The sequence below is a fragment of the Phalaenopsis equestris genome, unplaced genomic scaffold (genome assembly GCF_001263595.1).
Source record: "Phalaenopsis equestris unplaced genomic scaffold, ASM126359v1 Scaffold000152, whole genome shotgun sequence".
NCBI classification, from domain to species: Eukaryota; Viridiplantae; Streptophyta; class Magnoliopsida; order Asparagales; family Orchidaceae; genus Phalaenopsis; species Phalaenopsis equestris.
In genome coordinates, this window is record NW_018164594.1 from 489,129 (window position 1) to 509,268 (window position 20,140).

Below are 20,140 nucleotides of genomic sequence, written 5' to 3' on the forward strand. Positions count from 1 at the left end.
TAGGGAGCTTTTCCGAACCCAGCTTAAAATAAACCCTATTTAATTATTTGTATTAAATAGGGGAACTTGTCGGCAAATAAAATGGTTTCGCAGACCCAAACGGACGTCATATCTTTCTTAGTTTATTTGATCGAGCTTCATCCTCAGGTCTTGTGTTTATTCTTCGGGGTAGATACAGGATTTGAGGTAGAGCGCTCTTTCATTTAAACTGTGAAAAATATGAGGTCAGTTTGATTTCGTATTTATATATATATATATATATATATGTAAATTAAAAAGTCCTTCCGAAGCGTGCGACGGGATTTCGATTCCGGCGACCGACAGCTTCTTACGGGCGACCCCAAACATTAAAAAAAACTCTCTTTTCCCCCTTTTAAGCGCCGACAATGGGCATATTCTCACTTGTCTCATTAGCTTTACTCTAGAAGATGAAAATTTGAACCTCATATTGCTGATAAAAAAGAGGCATAAGAGAGCCTTTTTTTGAAAATCTTCTTTGTTTGATGAAAATTGAAGAGTAGCTCCTCCTGTGGATTAATGGTGTAAATTAGGAAAACAATAAATTTAGATTTGGTATTTTGAGAAAGAGTCTTGGTAGGGGAGAAGAGAGTAGATGAAATGTGGATTCAATTTCTAATTCATCGTTCAAGTTGATCAATATACAACCTAAAATTCCTATTTGTAGATGTAGGATAAAATAAATAAGATCAATAAGATTGAATTGAAAATTAGTCCAATCTGAACCCTAAATAATTGAAATTTGAAACCAATTATTGTTCAAAGGAATAATTAAATCTAATTTATATTTAGATAAATCTAAAAAAAATTTCATTTAAATGAAATATTTGAAATCCCTAATTTTAGTTTTTTGTGCTAAATCAAGTCTATTTGTCCTAAAAAAATTGTTCTCTTAAAGTGTTCTATAGAAAACCTTTGCTAAGAAGTTTGGCAGCCATGGTAAAAGATGCGGTGAACTTGGTTTATGGCTTTGAGGCATTTGTGGAGACCATGCGTATGTACATGAGCAAAACATTAGGCATTAGGCCAAGACAAGTGCAAGAAGGGGAGAACATTCCCAAATCTGGAATGGAAGATATGATCTCTTGGCATCTTTTGCTTTTTTATGAAATTTGAAGCATGAGCTCAACATCATGAATATGCGATGCTATAAATTGTGAATCATGCAGTAATATCGTATTGTTATATTAATTATCTATGGACCAAATAATGTTATCTATTGTAGATTCAATCTCAATCGCTTGCACATCATCATCACTGTAAAACAGTTTGGTTCAAGCTCAATAATATCAAGCATTTGCCCAACTTTTAGCTTATTTGCGAGACCTAGATTGTCACAATAATAATCTTCTTAGGTTATCTCAGAAGGTAAAAAGAAAAAAAATATTGAACTTCTTGTGTTGACATAAATATATGAGCCATTTAACTTCAAGGTATTTATTTATAATAATGTTAATTAACAAATTTTTGAAATCATCTTTTAGAAATTCCAATATTATTTACTCGATCATGTTCTCTATCTAATGGTATTGCCAATAATATATCTTATAAAGTTGCTTGAGATATTGAACATATCAATAAGATAAAATTGATGACTCCATAGATTATTCGTAATATTGAAAATCCATATGTATTGTTTTGCGCTTTTGATATAGTTTCCACCAATAAGCATTGCACTTTGAACAAATCATTGGTTGTATTGATGCTATAATATCATACAAAGAAATCTGGAAAGCTTGATACTAGAATTCAAGCAATTGATATGTCAAAATGAATTACTGCTCAAAATCCAATGGCTGATTTCCTCTAAATCAAATTTTATCTTGAGATTATACTAAAGCTGTTAACATAAATAAAACAAAATAAGGAACTCATTGTTGCTATCGACTCAGAAGAGCGTAGATCTCATTGGGCCCCTTTGGGTTTTTTTGGGTAGCTGAGACAACTAGAGAGATTTGAGGGTTGGTGAGAGATTGTAAACTGATTCGACCAATGGATGCATGTGTCTGATGGGTAATTGGAGAAGAAAAGTGGAGCCATTGATGTTGAGGTTTCACATGTACCCGAGTAGAAGTGATCTCATAAGCTTGAGTAGCTAAGATATGGTTGAGTGTACATGTAAAGTGGCCTGGGAGATGGTTTCAATGATGAAAATGTGCGAGTGAGCTGCAGCGGTTGTGGTTCTATTTCAGAAGAGATAACTGCATATTTTAGTAATTGTTGACAGAGCAGGAAACTTGTGCACGGCGATCACATGGGTGCGAACACAAGTTAGTGTATGCATGGTTGTAAAAATTGACTATGGCTCAACTTTGTATGATTCATCTTATGCAAAGAAGTAAAGTGAGGCGAGATTGCAAATATATGAGATTTGTTCAACATTAATTTTAATTTGTAAAGTATGGAAAAATGATGGGAGTAGTTGATAAGGAGATAACTCAAAATTCATGTAATCATTTAAATTGATGAAATTACAACCTTAAATCTTTATTTATTACATGGTTGTACATTAAAAATTAATCAACTTATAACTCTGAATTGAAATCAAATTCTAACTAAATCCTATATAATTAAAATTTTAAAATAAATAAGAGAATTCACGTACATAACACAATTGCATGTAAATTCCCCAAACAAATATTACATACATGGATGGTTAATTCTGAAAAAAATATAATAAAGTATGAAAACTAAAATAAAATGACTTAAAAGCCTGATTTTTTGTGTTGCATCAATCACTATCCTTATTAATTGTTCTTTAGGGCTCTAAAAAAAAGCTTCTTGTTCGGGAATAGCTCATGTTCGACTCATTAAGTAACTCGTGTTCTATTTGTTCCTTAAGCAGACAAACCGGACACACAAATTTTTTGAGCTCAATTTATAAACTAGCCAAATACGAACAAAGATTTTTTATTTATGTTCGGAATATCAATAATATTTATTATATATTTATTTATATTAATTTTTATATTTTCTTTGAAAAATGCTAAATTTAATTATTAAAAAAAATTAATTTTGTGTTATAATTGTACAAAATATAATTTTAGATGTTAAATAGGCAAATACATAATATTTGACTGATGTGTATGCAAACACTCCCCACTACCACTGTCCCTATCCTGTTAATTTTTGGTGTTAGAAATTTAAATACATAAAATTTGGCTGATATGCATGTAAATTCTTCTAAAATATTGCGTTGGTCCCGTGGCAGGAATGGATTAGTGGGTATGATAGAGACCCCTCATAATTTTAAGCATTGTTTGTCCCACATCGGGAACGACGTAAAATTGTTGTGAGAAAAACTTTATAAAAGCCAAAAGTAAGCTTCTTCAACAACACCAATAAACAACAACAACAACAACAACAAAGCCTTAATCCCACTACATGGGGTCGGCTACATGAATCCTTTTTTTTCATTGCGTTCTATTTAGTGTCATATTTTCATTTAGTTCTAGTAAATTATGATCATTTTTAATATAATAAGCCCAAGTCTTCCTAGGTCTACCTCTGCCTTTCTTAACACAAGTCGAATCTAAAACATCTACTCTCCTAATCGGATAATTAGATGGTCGACGTTTAAAAGTAAGCTTCTTCAATGAAAGAAAAAATGAACTCTGCGAAATAACATAAGTGAAGCATTTGAATTCTAGGCCAAATTTAGTAAAAATAATTATTTTTTTAATTTTAAAAAATAATATGATTAATCACATTTTTTAGTTCTATGAAATGAGCAAGTTAAATTTGAGCTTAATTCGAAAAAATAAGTTTGAATCGAGCCATTTCGAACATGAGTTGAACACGAACAAGACTTTGGCTCATTAAAGCTCGACTCGTTTACACCCCTATTTTTAATGCTTTCCATTGACAAGCAGATTGACACTTTCTTGGACAATTATTGTTTACTAATTCAATAAGTCCAAAGCTTTGTTCTATACTGTGGTAAAGTAATTGGGGATGGTAAAAATCATCATACAAGTTAATATTTACACATCAATTTTTATAAGCTTTTGAGGGAAAAGAAGAAACTATTCCACACAAAATAAGAAGAATATTTAGAAGATTATACTCATTGAAAATTGCATTTAAACATAATTTTTCTAATTTACAATGTACAACCCAAAACTTTCTGGACCATCCATTCTGGTTTGTTTGAGTCCTTCAATGCACAATGATATTGTTTGGAGATTTCTTGGACTTCCTTTTTGAGTTATCTAAGATTACAAACATATTTTTCAGCATCGCTTTTCAAGCTAGTGAGTATATGTCTTTTCATTCCTAACTTGGATACAATTGCTCAAAGCACTTGACTATTTAATCACTTGGTAACTATTTCTGCATTTTGTCAATTAGTAGATACATAGGATGTGCAAATCAAGCTAATTTCTAGATTTTCTTTTATTTGGTGTTAGTTCACTGTATGCTTCGATCATATTGCATTAGATTATGTGCTTGCAGCCTTCAAAAATTTGATGTCTTGGACTCTCATTGTTTTAAGACCTTTTTATTTGGTATTCCAGGTCAAATTTTCAAAAGGCTTATTGGATTGACACTACCCAGAGACTGTACTCTTATTTTGTTTGAGGTTTCAATAGGCACAAGACTTATGGTGAGTTGCCCCTTCTGATAATAGGAAAACACTTTCGATTAAGGCTAGCATTTGACACTGAATATTCAATATATAGTAGCAACAAATTTAGGTTTTAGGTTATATTATTTACTACTTTGAGCTAAAAATGGATGGTGGAGGAAATGGTGATTCACCTAATCAAAATCTCATAGTTCCGTTACCTCATGTTATCGTGGTCATTGATCTACTTAATCAGATGAGGTAGTCGAATCAATCTGACCCAAGAGATTCTTATCGATATGGAGTGAATGTTTGTCTAAATAGTGAAATTTAAGTCAACCTTAGTTAACCTATGACTTTATGTCAATCAATTATATCCTTATGATTTACAATTAAAAGGGTAGAAAGTTGTTGGGGGAGCTGTACGTCATATTGCTACGCTGGTGTTTAAAGACAATTTTGTCTTGTATTACTCTGAGGGCAATTTTGTCTTTTATTGTTATCATGGGGCATAAATAAAGCTCGTGATGCTTAGGTTTATGTTATGCATGAGATTGTGGTATTGAGACTTAGGTTTATGGTTTAGGAGAGATCATCTAACTTTCGACTTGGTAGGGGCTTATCTTTATGCATTTGGATTGTGTTGTTTTGTGCTATTAAAGAAAAAAACTGCTTTACCCTAATTTCTACAGAGTTTCGTATCATATTAGTATCAGAACTTTCTATCCTGGGAGGAAAAAAAAGAGGATTGTGGCCACAAAAGGATTACGACTTAAGAGGACCGAACCTTGCAATACAATCAATCATGAGCTATCTGGGAAGAAACAATGGGATCGCTGCGAATGGTATAGGGCATGAGTGATACACTCACGATAAGTGTCTGTTGGGACGACAGGATTGCGATACAATGAGCTGACTGGGAAGCAGATTATAGTCACAATACAAGTAGGATGGCAGTGTGTCAATCACGATTTGAGAAGCTTGTGATGAGATCGGGCTAAGTATCGACTGGATCAGGCGTCCCTAGGCGTGATCTGAGATCAGAAAAGTCAGCAACTTGATCGAGCGTGCTCTGGTGACCGAAACTCACGATCTGGGAAGCTGATGATGGAATTGCAGATTTGTGTTGGGATTCGAGTTAGTTGGGAAGCCAACAATAGGATAACATTGTAAAGGAGCCTCAAAACCGTACAGAGATTAATGGGGGCTAAGAAAGTAGATGTTTTGGAGGAAAATTTGGAGAAAATGTGAGCCAAATCAGATCGGAAATAGAGGGGCGTCTCTCCTCCAGAGAGCAGATGTTTAAGTGAAGATTCACGGTTCCGAAAGAAATGATGAAGTTTATGGAGTTTCACACAAAATTGCCTCAGTCAATTACGGGATCGAGCAATGGTGTCTGGTGCAGATGCTGGCGGCAATAATATGAATGAATTATGCGACATTAGTGCAAAGTTGTTGCTTTAGAAGTTGAATTTTTTATTAGAGAATTCAACACAACATTCAAATGGAAGGAACAAATAAAAATAGGCAATTATCAAGCGAAGGAGTCTTATGTAGATTCGAGCGACCTCTGGAGGGAATTGCACCTCTGGAGATTTAGAATGAGCGACAATAGGCAGAATGGAATGACATGCGAATCAAACGTGAAGATTGCTTCAAAGTATTTTGATCTGGAATAGGGAACTGTGGTGATTGGGACCCCGACCAAAGACTGCCTTCAACTGAGCTCATGCATTTTGTTATGACTAGTTTTCGAGCTAAAGACGATTTAGGAGTAATGACGGGGAAAGGACAGGTGGAGACGAGCAGAGGAGTTTGTAAGGGATTGATTTTGACACTGCAGAGTGTTTAGGAGAATGACAAGACGGTGCTTCTTAGTGAAACTAGTTTGTGTAAGATTTTGGTGATGTTTAAGGCCATGGTGAGGGTAATTAAGGACACAGGGCTGAGATTTTTTATCAAATCACATATCATGGAAGATTAGGGCTGTAAATGAACCAATGCGCTCGATGAACAACTTGAGCTCAACTTAATTAAGACTCGACATGTTCAATCAAATTAATAAACAAACAAAGCTTGACCAATTTTTAAAAGCTCGAAGTTTAAACGAACTGAACATAAACATAGTCGAACTTGTTTGTTTTATGGTCACGAACAAACTTGTTTGTTGTTCAATAAGTAACTTGTTAAATGCTCGATATTAAGCTCGATAATAACTCATTTGATATATATATATATATATATATATTATTTAATTATAGATTTAATTGTAAAATATTATTACATCAATAATATTTATTTATTTTTTATTTACATATTTATTTTTAAAATCAGTGAATCGTAATTTAGAATGAAATATTTACAGTTAAAGAGAATGTCATAAAAGATTTTTTAGTCGAGTTTTCACGACCTTGAATGTAATGAGTTCATTTTTTATAACCATCATACTGCAATTACCAACAAAATTAATGTGGATTGCCTTATTGCTATTATTTTCTTATTAATATGATTAAGTAGATGCTCCTCCCTAACTTTTATGATCAATTTAGTTCTTCCATTGAACTAGTTTAGTCCTATTAATGAGAATTATGTACCTAATTAGTAAAGTTCAAAGATTTTAGACTTCATAATCGACAAAATAATAACTGTGATTGTAATTGCAAAATTATTTATTAAATTTTTTAACAGGAAAATCAAGATTCTCATTTAAATGTTTAGCTCATTTATTAGTTCGTTTAAATACTCGTTCATTTGTCGTAAATAAATCAAGTACAAAATAAGTTCAAACATTGAAAAATTTAAACAGATCAAGCTTGAACAATTTATGAAAGCTCGACACAAGCTTAAGCCGAACATGAACTACTTATAATTATACCAAGCCAAGTTCGAACAATGATATACTTGACTCGAGTCGACTTGATTACAGTGCTGGAGGAGATACATGTATGGAGTGGCAAAGTTTTTGGGGATTTATGAGCGCTACTAAATGAGTTGTTTGGTGTGGCTGTATTCTTCAGGATCGATTTGAAGTCAGGGTACCAATAGATTCAGAAGCAACCGAAGGTTATGAAGAATACTATGTTTTGAACCTGGGATAGTGACTATGAATTCCTGATTAAATTGAAAGGATGACCAAATTATAATATTACGCAAGCCTCATGATTTGATTCAATAATAGTTTTCCTTTTTTTTCACCTTGTGGACATTGTATTTTTGAGAGGGGAGTATTATGCCAGTGCTTAAAGACAATTTAGTCTTTTATTAGACTTAAAGAAAATTTGGTTTATTATTATTATTATTATTTTGGGGTATAAATAGAGCTTTTTATGGCTAGAGTTAGATTATGCATTAGATTGTGGTATTGAGTCTTAGGTTTATGGTTTCAGATAGATTGCCTATCTCTCGAAATGTAAGTGTTAGGAGAGACCGCCTACCTCTCAAATTTTTTGTGCTTATCTTTATGCATTTTGATTGTGCTGTTCTGTATTATTGAAGAAAAATAATTTATTTTGTCTTAATTTCTAAGGAGCTTTGTATCAAGAACATACGAGTAGTGACTATGATAGTAATTTAATAATGCCATGAAATCAGAGGGCTTTAGAAATAAATTCTATTTTTTGTGTAATTGTTGGGCCAAACCTCACAGACAAAGGACTTCGATCACGTTCTTACTGATATGATATTATTTTGAGTGTGAATATATTAGTACAATCCGTGACATTCACTTTTATTAAGTTGAAGTTATTTAAAATTTTGTCACTCAATAAATTGTTGGGGCAGGTGGATGGAGTTTGCATTAAGCTTTTATGTGATTGATTTTTAATTTCAATGTTGTGTATTTTTTATTTTGAGATTTTGATTTGAAGACATGATTTCAATCTTTCCTTCGATTGAGGTTTCAGTCAACATAACCATCATTGAGGATTTGAACATTTGAAAATATTTATCTTTACAATTTATTTGAAATTTAATATTTGAATATCTTTAATATATTAGTCTTGTCAACTCCAGTTTTAATGAGAAGAGGATCAGACTAGGTGATTGGACGTGCAAATGTAATATTTATTATTTGAACATTATTGAAATTACAAGACTCATCAATTTCAGCCTTTTAAAAGAGGAGTATCAAACTGGTTGGGTGGGCTCGTGACTTTTTTTTGTATAACTAGTGTGTCTTGTTTGAATATGTGTTTAATTTGATTGTTTTGAGTTTGATTTTAAAACATGAGAGTTCTTAATTTTAAAATAATCAAAGATTTTTTAAAAAAGGTTCTATATATATATTATAGTAAGAGCAGTTTAAGTGCAAGTTTAATTTTAACCCACACAACATTTTTAGATCATTTAAGTTTATACATTTATTTTATTTGATGGAGTATATGCAGACATTGAATTTTAAATATTTGGACACTTTAGAAATTTATGTACGCTTTTTAAATTGATTTGCATGATTCTTAGAGCATTATTTTTAGAAATAATTTCATATTAATTTGCACAACTTTCCCAAGTCCAACAAGTTTAATTGCCTAACATGATTATTGGGACCCTTGCAGACTTTTAAATTTTGTACATTTGAATAGTTTAAAGAATTTTATAATTTCTATTCACTTGCACAGACTTTAAATTATGAATTTGATATGAAATTTACATCATGGGTATATGCAAGATTTCGAAATTATGCATAGTTTACTCATTTTTATAAACATCTTAAAATATCCAAAGTTTGAGAGTCTTTAACTTATTATTCATGTAAGTCTTAAAAGCACTCACTAATATTCCAAAATATTACATTTTACTTGAGAAACATCTCTGAAGTTTGTATAAACCGTGAAATCATTCAAATTTAATATGTTTGTAAAAATATTATGATATTTGGTTACACAATTTTATTTAAATTTTAAAAAGGCTTGCTTATTTTCGCTAACGGATGTATTGCGAATCGGACTTTTAGAATGTAGGACATATATTCTACAAAACGGGTTAGTCAAAAGCCTAAGAGAGTTTTGTCTCATGGCATGGCCAGCATGACCACCTTAGAAGCTAAATTAAGGTGAGTTCTACTTAAATGGTTAAAACTCGAACCTAGTCTAGGGAAATAAGACTTATGGGGCTGCCAGCCAATGCTTCGTATACTTTAAAACTACAATGACAACAACATGCATGCAAAGAATGGTAGTTTTTGTAATTTAGAGGAAAATATATTTTTGGTCTTGTGGATAAATCTAAAAAATGAAGTTGTATAAGCAGATATATGCTCCTAACTAATACAATCGTTTTTAATTTTGAAAATTTCATTGGAACTTATATATATAAATCGAAATAACATTCAAAATTCAAAATTTCTACCCAAATATCATGACTTTAGGCTGCATGCAAAATTTTACTTTTAAGCTTTTACTGCCTTCTGCTTACTTGTATAATGATATTTTGAACACTTGTCATTCAAGGTCTTTTGGTCTTCACGTGTTAATACCTTAATTGCTAATGTATTAACTTCTTCATGTGTTAAAATTTTAAATTCAAGGATTATTTTAAAAATTCATTGAATGTCCTTATTTTTAATCATGAGCGAGATATTGAGCCTTTTGTAGATCCAATCACATGTTTTGTTATACTATTAAAAAGGATAATTATTTTTAGTTATTTTTTTATTTTGTTGCTATTAAATTCAATTAGTTGATGTATTAAAATAATTTGAAAGTTCAAATCACTGAAATTTTTGGAGCCTCCCGTCCTCGTCCCTTCTTAGGGGGTTACATTGAGGGTGCATAACCTGCCCAATTGTCTATAAAGTGCATTGGTCAGCGTCATGAGAAACTATGACCTTAAAAGATTCTTCTAATCCACCAGTTCATAAGACATGTATGGGTTTTCGACTAAACTGCATGAACATGATGTGAGCATAATTTTCCCATGAGTTGGAATAAGCTGAATGAGTACTTATAAATTTTCTTGCATTTATGCTTTTGCTTGTGAGACGACTACATTTATCTTAACAAGGCCAAAAAATCGACATTCTTTGTTCTTGCTTCTTCATCTTATATGCATAAACAATCATCTTATAAGTCATCATCAACCTTCTTTCCATTCCATGTTCCACACTAACATCCTTCTTCTTGAGGTTCATAATGTCCATGCCAGAATGAGATACTTTCTTTTTTTCATCAAAATTTGTTTAACATCTTATGCAAATTAATTTAATCTTTCTCTTTCTTCTTTATTTGATGGAGTTGAAGCTTCTCTTTTGTTTCGGCTGGAGTCACAAGAACACTAGGGAAGACAAGCAATGGGGGTTTATTGCTGTCTCCATGAATTTTGAGCAAGGAAGTAAGGCAGGAGCATTGTCCTGAAGTTGTATGAGGCTGCATTGGAGGGAGAGGTGTTCGCCCAAAACAATGAATGCAGAGAGATAAATACGGAAGTTTTAGATGTCTTTGTATGCAACAATCTTGTCATTACCTTTTCCTACTAGCCCTTGCCGTGTCTGTAGCGCTAGTGTGGTGGGCGAACAATGGATTTGAGCGGCTAATGTTCACTAGAGAGAGCAACTATAAGTGGGCTTTGGTTTGCACTTTGGAAGAAGTCTAGCAGCGACTAAATGCTCCACCGGGAGCGAGATAAAGAGAATTGGGGCCATGTTGCCCGGGACAGAGAGGAGATTGCGGAAGAGAATTGAGCATGGGAAGTTTCAGAAATAGCTGTACGTCTTTTTCTCGATAGCTCTAATTGAGACTGTATTACATGTGGGGTAGGTACAATGAGGAGGCTTCCGCTGCTTCTGTTTCTCACGAAGATAATGATGCTGGGGGCTTCTATGTGCGTGATGCAGAGCGAAAGGAGAGAAATATAGGAGTTTCGAAGGTCCTGTACGCAGCAATCTCATTGTTGCTTTTCTGGCTAGCTCTAGTCGTGACTGTATCAGAGGACGAGTGTGAGGGGGTTCGGTTCAATTTCTTTATGTGAAAATAAGAGAAAAAATAGTTTCAGCATTTTAGACGGGAGTAGTTATCAGGATTTCTTATTTTATTTAATTTATTTCTTTATTTATAAGAGCCCATAGTGTTATTTTGATTGAAAACTTATGTCGTGGGAGGGATGAATTTGCCTTTTCACCAGGCGTTGATACATCTCACCAACCATTGCAACATCCTCCCAAGCTTCACCAAATTTGTGATCTTTATGCACAATATTCTTGTTTCTTCCAGGAGTTTTGTTCTTTGGTTAAAAGATGGAGATTTCTTTCTTGGACTGTGTGACTTTAAGGGGGTGTTTGGTAACTCCATGTTAATAGAATTTATGGCTCAGATTTACTAAATCTAGCCAAACACAAAAAAAAAAAAAAGTTTAATGGATTTATGAAATTCAGATTTAAGGTCCAGTTTAATGGATTTATGAAATTCCAGATTTAAGGTCCAAATTTTGCTTTCCATTCATTGTAAATCTTGATTTAATAAATTCAGCAAGTGGGTGGATTTAATGAATCTGGATTTACTAAATCCTACTAACTCTAAATACTTCATGGAGCCAAACAACCCCCAAGTCCTTGGAAGTACTTAAACCTTCCACATTTGTAAGTTCAATTGCTTGGACCAAACACTTCCACTAAGCTTTTTTTCGCTTTCCATCATTCTCAGTTACAATGTTATCAACAATATATGGTAAGAGTATGAATCCCAAGCTTGAGTTTTTAATGAACAATGTATGATGTTCCTATCTTTGTTTGCATCTTATGATTAATGTCACATTTGCAAACAGTTTATACCATGCCATTGGAGATTTTTTAACCCATTCAAGGTTTTTGTTTTCAACGTATGCCCTAGTAATCACAATATTTCTTCCAAATCTTATCTATATGGTTTCCATGCAAGAATACTACGTTGGCATCCATTTATTCTAATTTCCAACCTTAGCTCTTAATGACTAAATAATATTCATCTGGGCAACTTTGGTGAATATCTCTTAATATAATCTATGTTATATGTCGTAATATACCTTTTGTCTGCTATACTTTCTTTGTACCTATCTAATGGACCCATCTCTTGGTATTTCACAGTGTATGCTTATTTCCATCCAATGATTTTTTTTTTCTTTAGGTATGCCAACTTCCCTGTTTTTTTTTCTTGATAAGACCTTTTTCTTTTTATTATAATTTGTTTCCAATTTGCATCAGATTATCAAACCTTATAAATTGTGGCAGGGATGAAAATATTTTTTAGTCTTACAAAGAAACTCTATGTGATGTTAACAATTTTTTAAATGATACATCATTTGGTAGTGGATACATGGGATATTTAGTATATTCCCTTAATCGAAATTCTTGAGTAGATTTCATTCAAAATATTAATTGCTGTTGTATTATATTGAATTTTGGTACACTTATATAGATAGTAAACTATGTTATATATGCATAATTATCTGCATATAATTCTTAATCATATGAGGGTTTGTATAATATTATATTATAAAAAATTTACTGTGATTACAATGAGCAAGTGCTAGGAGAGCACTTCAAGCATTGAACTGCAGGTGAGCACATGCATAATGAGAAGTTGGATGGCGAATGTGTGCAGATAAGCACATTGAGTGGTGCATGAGTTTAACTACTGTACACGTGGTATATGATTTGTGATTTCTTCTTTTGTTAGTCACTATGCTTGTAGGCATAAACTTTGCATACTACCTCTTTGTGCTCTATATATTTGCTGGCATTTTCTTTTATATTGGCATTTGTTGGTTGAGGATTTCATTAGTGAAGGTTTCATAAAAGAGTCAAATTATTTTGTTCTATAACTTAAAATTTCTCTTCAATGAGTCATTTAGTGTTCATCTATATGTTCATGATGGAGTGGTAGTTTTGCTCGTTGCATTGTTAGGGCTTTTAGTTTATTTATTTATTTATTTTTTTCCACGCACATACCCAAATGCACACACACCGTATATGCAAGGCCTTACCAAGACATCTTTCTTTGAAAGACAAAGCTCTCGGCTACTAGACCAAGGTGGTTTGCATTGTTAGGGCATTCATTTGATTAACTGGAAGAGCTTCGTAATTAACCCACTGAACTTGGGGTGGTAGAGAAGTTCTTATGTCATGTTGCAGTAACCTCCATTTTGTTTTCTTTTATAACCTTTATACTTGTTTTGAGGCTTGTATGTGAAGTTCCGTCAAGAATGCAATCTCTCACATGAGAATGGTGTAAGAGCTCTGCTCTACGATCCATTCTTGGCTCAATTTGAGTTCAATCTGAGCCATACTTGACTAAATGATGGAGTCATTGAGTTCAATCAGAGTTCAATCAGAGCTAGACCAAGGTGGTTTGCATTGTTAGGGCATTCATTTGGTTAACTGGAAGAGCTTCGTAATTAACCCACTGAACTTGGGGTGGTAGAGAAGTTCTTATGTCATGGTGCAGTAACCTCCATTTTGTTTTCTTTTATAACCTTTATACTTGTTTTGAGGCTTGTATGTGAAGTTCCGTCAAGAATGCAATCTCTCACATGAGAATGGTGTAAGAGCTCTGCTCTACGATCCATTCTTGGCTCAATTTGAGTTCAATCTGAGCCATACTTGACTAAATGATGGAGTCATTGAGTTCAATCAGAGCTAGATCCGATTTTTATGTCATTTTCGATTTTTTCAGTCAAATTCGCTATCCTACCTGCGACGTGTTTGGCATTGGATTTTAGTTGACCCCTTTTGTAGATTGAAAGCAGTTAATTCCCAGTTATATTGCAAACTTGTATGATCTATTTAAAAATGTTGATGGATTATTATGATGAAAAATAATGCTTGACATCTACCAACTTGTGTTACTATAAAGATTTAGAGAAATTACTGTTGATGATTACATTTGGTAGCAGTGCTATAACATCTATCAAAAGCTTATGTTCTTCCTCCCTACCTCTTGTCTATTGAAATCTTTTCTGATTTTTCATTTGTTTTTTTCTGCTCAGCATCATGTTTGGTTGTATCATTTTTTTTTAAACAGTGGATGGAACATTCGTTGTATGGCATCTGGTAACATGCATCATGTTATTGGTGCTGACGATTCATGTATTAGTTGGGGGCATGCTCAATATGGAGAGCTGGGTTATGGCCAGTTAGGTCCAAAGTATGTGTTTGACACTTTTTTGCAGAAAGTCATTCTTTTATGGCACTTATTTTTTTAGTAATGACCATTGATACAACCCTAACTGCAGAACTTCTACAATTCCCAAAAAGGTTGACAGTCTGGAGGGTATGCATGTCAAAAGGTTGGCATGAATTTGGCTGACATTAATATCATCCATTTTTTTTTTCTGTAACTTGTTATTTATTTCTGCAGTGTGGCCTGTGGATTTGGGTTTTCTCTGATTGTTGTCGATAGGGAAAATATTGGTGATCTACTGGATAAGGTAGGTGAAATATTTTAGAACGTTTGCGTTTCATTATCCTTGGTTATTTGCTTTTATTTATTTATTTTTTCTTGTTTTTGATTTTGGGTTGTTTACAGTTTAAAAGGCTGATATGTTCCATGAATTAAACCTGATTTATCAGATAAAGATGGTCTCTTTTTTTTTTTTGGGTGGTGATACCATGTTTTACATGTTATTAATAATGTAAAGCTATGTTAGCACGGAAATAACTACTTTTTGAAATCTCTTATAAAGTGCTCTAGCTTGCTTGTAAGATGGCACAGGATGGAAATCTTGCTTCTTAAAATTAAAAAAAATATGCTGGAAATTAATTTCTTTTATACAGCTACAAGTGACTTCTTGAAAATGTGCTGAAAAAGGTGAAAAAAAAAATAGAAAATATATAATGATTTAATAATTTAAGTTTAGCTGGAACAAAGAGTGCACTTAAATGATGGTCAAGTTTGAAATTATAATTTATGAAGAAGAATCTTCTCATCGAGAATAGAATTTTATTGACGCCATAAAACCGTCTTATTTACATTCTCAAAATTGCTTTATGCCATAAAATTGTCTTAGAATTCCCATATTTATAGATTGAAGAAATAGTAAATAAAAATAGTTAACAAATTTTAAATAACCTAACAAATTTCTACCAATTTTTTTAAAATTTAATGACATTAGCTCTAGTAATCTTGATATAGTTATGACATCTGTGGCACAAAAGATGTATCAAGTATCCATGACATTCAAAATTTATCATCACATCAATTCCCATAGTTACAAGATAATGGAGACTGAAAGTGATAATACACTTGACATAAATATTATACTCATTCAACTATTTGATCATCAATGTATGGGATTTCCTACAAACTATGGGACATAATGATTTTGAAGGAACACTGGCTATCTCATTTATACTTTGTTGATGCCTTGGAAGATCATGTTTTAAATACGTCAAGCTTTCGAAGGTGGTTTGCCTTATTGTTGATTCACAAATATATTTATTTTGTAGAATTTGGTCACTTGTTCTTTGTTAGTTCTTCCCTTTTTTGGGGGAAGGAAGTGGGGGCAGCAAATAAAAAGATGTCTGTTGGTTTCCAGTTTGAGAGGAGCCATAACATGTAAGAAATAAATGTAACTGATTTTTAATATTCCCTTCGGGTAGGATGGTATACATAAAGAAAAAAAAAATTCAAGCTTCTTATAATGTGAAAATTATGATATATATATATATATATATATATATATATATATTATGGTTTTCATCTTGTGACTTGTGACCCCTCCACGTTGGAGGAAATCAAGGAGGAGTTTTTAGAAATAGGATGAAGGTTTCCTTGGACTTTGAAATCAATTTTGTATTTGAATATTACTGAATCATGTGAAAATTATATAGGTTTTATTGAGGTTTGTTGAAAGAAAGAGATGTGGGCCAGATGATGGAGACAATAATCTGATGAGTGGAATCATTGTTTACATAGACAATAACTTTGATGAATAGTTTTTTTAATATAAGGTGAAAATGCAGAAATTTGGAAATTTTATATTTATTGTTTGAAGAAAGAAAAAAAACTACTAATAAATTATGAGCAAAATAATAAAATATTTACAATTTACAACAATAACAACAACAAACCTTTGTCACACTAAATAAGGTCGGCTACGTGAATCCTTTTTCTCCATTGAGTCTTATTAGGTGTCGTATTTTTATTAATTGTGATAATTTAAGATCATTTTTTTATGCATAATGCTCAAGTCTTTTTATGTCTACCTCAGTCTTTCTTAAAATAAGACGAATCTAAAATATCTAGTCACATAACGAGTTCATCAAATAGTCAATATTTAATGTGACCAAACCATCTAAGACGACTCCCGCTAATCTTGTCTGCCAGTAGTTACACCAGCCCTTTCATAGATATATTAATTTCGCATTTTTGTCTTTAAGTGTGAAGCCACTTATCCACCTAAACATTCCCATCTTAGCAACATTTAACTTAGTTTTATGCTTCTCTTTTAAAGGCCAATATTCTATGCCATAATGCATTGTGGGTCTCACCACCAACAACGACAGCACAATAACAGGCCTTTGTCCCACTATTTGGGGTCGGCTACATAAAATCTTTTTTTCTCAATTGTCTCACCACCATCTTATAAAATTTTCCTTTCATGTTTATGAGATACTGTTCTTTCACACAAAAGGCCCGGTGCATTCCTCCACTTCAACCAACCAACTTGAATTGTACTAATAACATCCCCATCTATATGACCATCACTTTGAAAATTAACTCGCGATATCTAAATCACTTGCAACTTTTAATGATTTATCACCCATAGTTACAACTTTACTACTAGATCTACTACTACTAAAATTACATTCCATGTATTCAATTTCAGATCTACTCAAATGAAAACCTTTAGACTCCAATGTAGACCTCCACAATTCAAGTTCATTCTGAACTCTTTCTCTTGTCTTATCCATAAGAAGAATATCATCAACGAATAACATATACCAATGTACATCCTCTTGTAAATGTTCGGTAAGAGCATTCATAACTAAAGCAAAAAGATATGGGCTTAAAGTCGATCTCTGATTCAATCCAGCTGAAATAGGAAAATAATTGGTCAGTCCTCCTTTTGTTCGAACACAAGTAACAACTCTAGTTTACATATCTTTAATAACTTGAATAGAAGTGATATCAACGCCTTTCTTTTCTTGAACTTCTCTTGGAACCTTATAGTAAGCTTTTTCTAAATCAATAAAAAATCATATCTAGATCCTCCTTATTTTCTCTGTACTGATCCATCAAATCTCTCAATAAATGTATAGCTTCCATAACTTCCATAATAGACTTGCTCGACATAAATCCAAACTGTTTATGAGAAATTTTTATATCATGTCTTATTCTTTGTTCAATTACTCTCCTGTAATTTTAATATATGACACATTAACTTAGTTCCTCTATTATTTGCACTCTTTTGCATTGCCTTTATTCATAAAAATGGGTACAAAATTACTCTTCTTCCACTCCTTAGACATCTTCTTAGTTTTTAAAATAATATTAAAGAGTTTAGTGAGCTAAGAAACTCTAAATTCTCATAAATAGTTATACACTTCAATTGGGATTTCATCAGATCCCACTGATTTCCCACCCCTAGTTTTCTTTAAAACATCATTTTCCTTTTTACTAATGTGACAATGAAAATAACAAAATTATTATTATTATCGATATCAAGATCACTAAGGTCGATCATATTTTCAAAATATTTGTTGAAAAATTTATCAAAATATCTCATACACCTATTTTGAATATTTTTCTCTATGAATAGCACTATTTTGCTTTTCATCTTTAATACACTTTGCTTGAATTAAATCTGTACTTTTCTTTTCTCTTTGTTTGAATGGTTTATGCTTTTATTTTTCATTCTCTTTAGTATCTAATCTATTATAAATATCACTAAAAATAAAATTCTTAATGTCACAAATGATTCTCTTAGACTCTTTAGGGTCCACGTTATATTTTTCCCAATTCTCTATATTTTATCTTTTTTTGTACATTATTATTCTACGACCAATTATTTTTACTAATATATATATATTTTTTTGATTTTTCAAGTACATCTTTTGCCACTTTGAGTAGTTTAGGTTTCGCTTGGAATTATTTTATAATCTTTTTATTCTCGTAAGAAAATAATTAATTTGTGTTTTATTAGCTTCATTCTTAAAGTAATAATATTCTCATCTCTTTTCTTAAATAAAATATTAGCAATAACAAAATGATATGCTAAAACAAATCTAATATGGTTTCGTTTTCTTCATTAGTCACTCAAAAACCACAACCACTATGAATAATTATAAAATATTCTACCACTTTACCAATATGCCCATTTAAATCTCCTCCAATAAAAGTTTTTTCTTCAAGAGATATCATTTGTATTAATTCTCGTAGGTTATTAAAGATTTTTTTTAACCTATATCTAAACCTACTTGAGGAGTATAAAATTTTTAACATTAAAAATCTTAGTTTTAACAACAATCTTAAGGGCTATAATTCTATCTCAAATTCTATTATTTTTTATAACATTAAGATTTTGACAAAAAAATTATGTTTACTGTCAACTGCCTAACACAATCCTCCACTTTATTAAACGGATGTTAAAATGAACGTATAGTCGATGGAGTCTAAGTTCGTAGCCTTTTGTGGGTGACGATCTGAGTAGAAGATGTGGCATGCAGTGGCACGTGCATAACCCTAGTGAATTGAGAGGGTAACATGATCGAGTGTGGGAAGGAGGAAGGTGTTGGGTTTAGGAGGTGAAGCCAAGTCAAGCACAAGGTTGCTAGTCCGTGGGTGTCGTCTCGTGTGACGCAAGGAAGCTGTCGAGAAGGCTTTTGTTGCGGGTTCGAGCAGATGGGAGAATAATACCTAGCAAACTTTAGTAAGGTGGGTTGGGGTTTGTTTATATTAGATTATTATATATACATACGTACATACATACATATGCAATTTTAATTGTTATAGGCGATAGTTAAATGAAATGAAGTGGAAGAATAAGCTTATAAAGAGGTTCCAGAAAGATTAATGTAAGTATTTTTTTTATTCATTAATTTTTTTTCTTTAATATAAAATTTTGTGCTTTCAAAGGATAAAACTTTTAATGACACATATTAACTTAAATTGACATTTGATGTTTTAAAGAAGTATTTCATTTATTTTATAAATGCTTAAAAGCATTTTTATAATATAAGGAAAATAATTAAAACATGAAATGACTATTTAATGATTTAAATTATTTCACAGCTTGTATTGTAGAAAAAATAAAATGAATTTAATGATCGAAATGAATTAAATATTTTTAAATGAAAAATAAATATTTAAGTAATAAAGAGTCACTTATTTATGGTGCTAGCTGAGGATGTTATTGTATCCGCACAAAAAAAAACCAAAAAAAAAATGAAAGTGGTTGTTCCTTAATTGGTACAAGTCGTTGATAGGGGAAATTATTGCATCCGGAGTTCGGACGTCGGCTGCATCCGGACAACGGATACAATACACGGATCACGTGAGATTTTTTTCTTTCCGGCGATCGGTGTATCATGCCCGTTGTACGGACGCAGTTCTGCGTCTGGACTCGGATGCAATAATTTTTCCTTTG

General features: G+C 32.2%; 1 protein-coding gene across 2 annotated transcripts in view; it reads left to right on the forward strand.

The window, feature by feature from the left end:
* Nucleotides 1–20,140, forward strand: part of LOC110021921 (protein RCC2) — an 89,319-nt gene that overhangs the window by 36,958 nt on the left and 32,221 nt on the right. The window contains exons 12-14 of one of the 2 annotated variants that reach the window (XM_020720642.1): nt 14,575–14,697; nt 14,786–14,839; nt 14,911–14,980. In XM_020720642.1, the coding sequence (XP_020576301.1) occupies nt 14,575–14,697; nt 14,786–14,839; nt 14,911–14,980 (247 nt within the window). The remainder of the gene's footprint in view (nt 1–14,574; nt 14,698–14,785; nt 14,840–14,910; nt 14,981–20,140) is intronic. The other variant, XM_020720643.1, reaches the window with a different exon arrangement.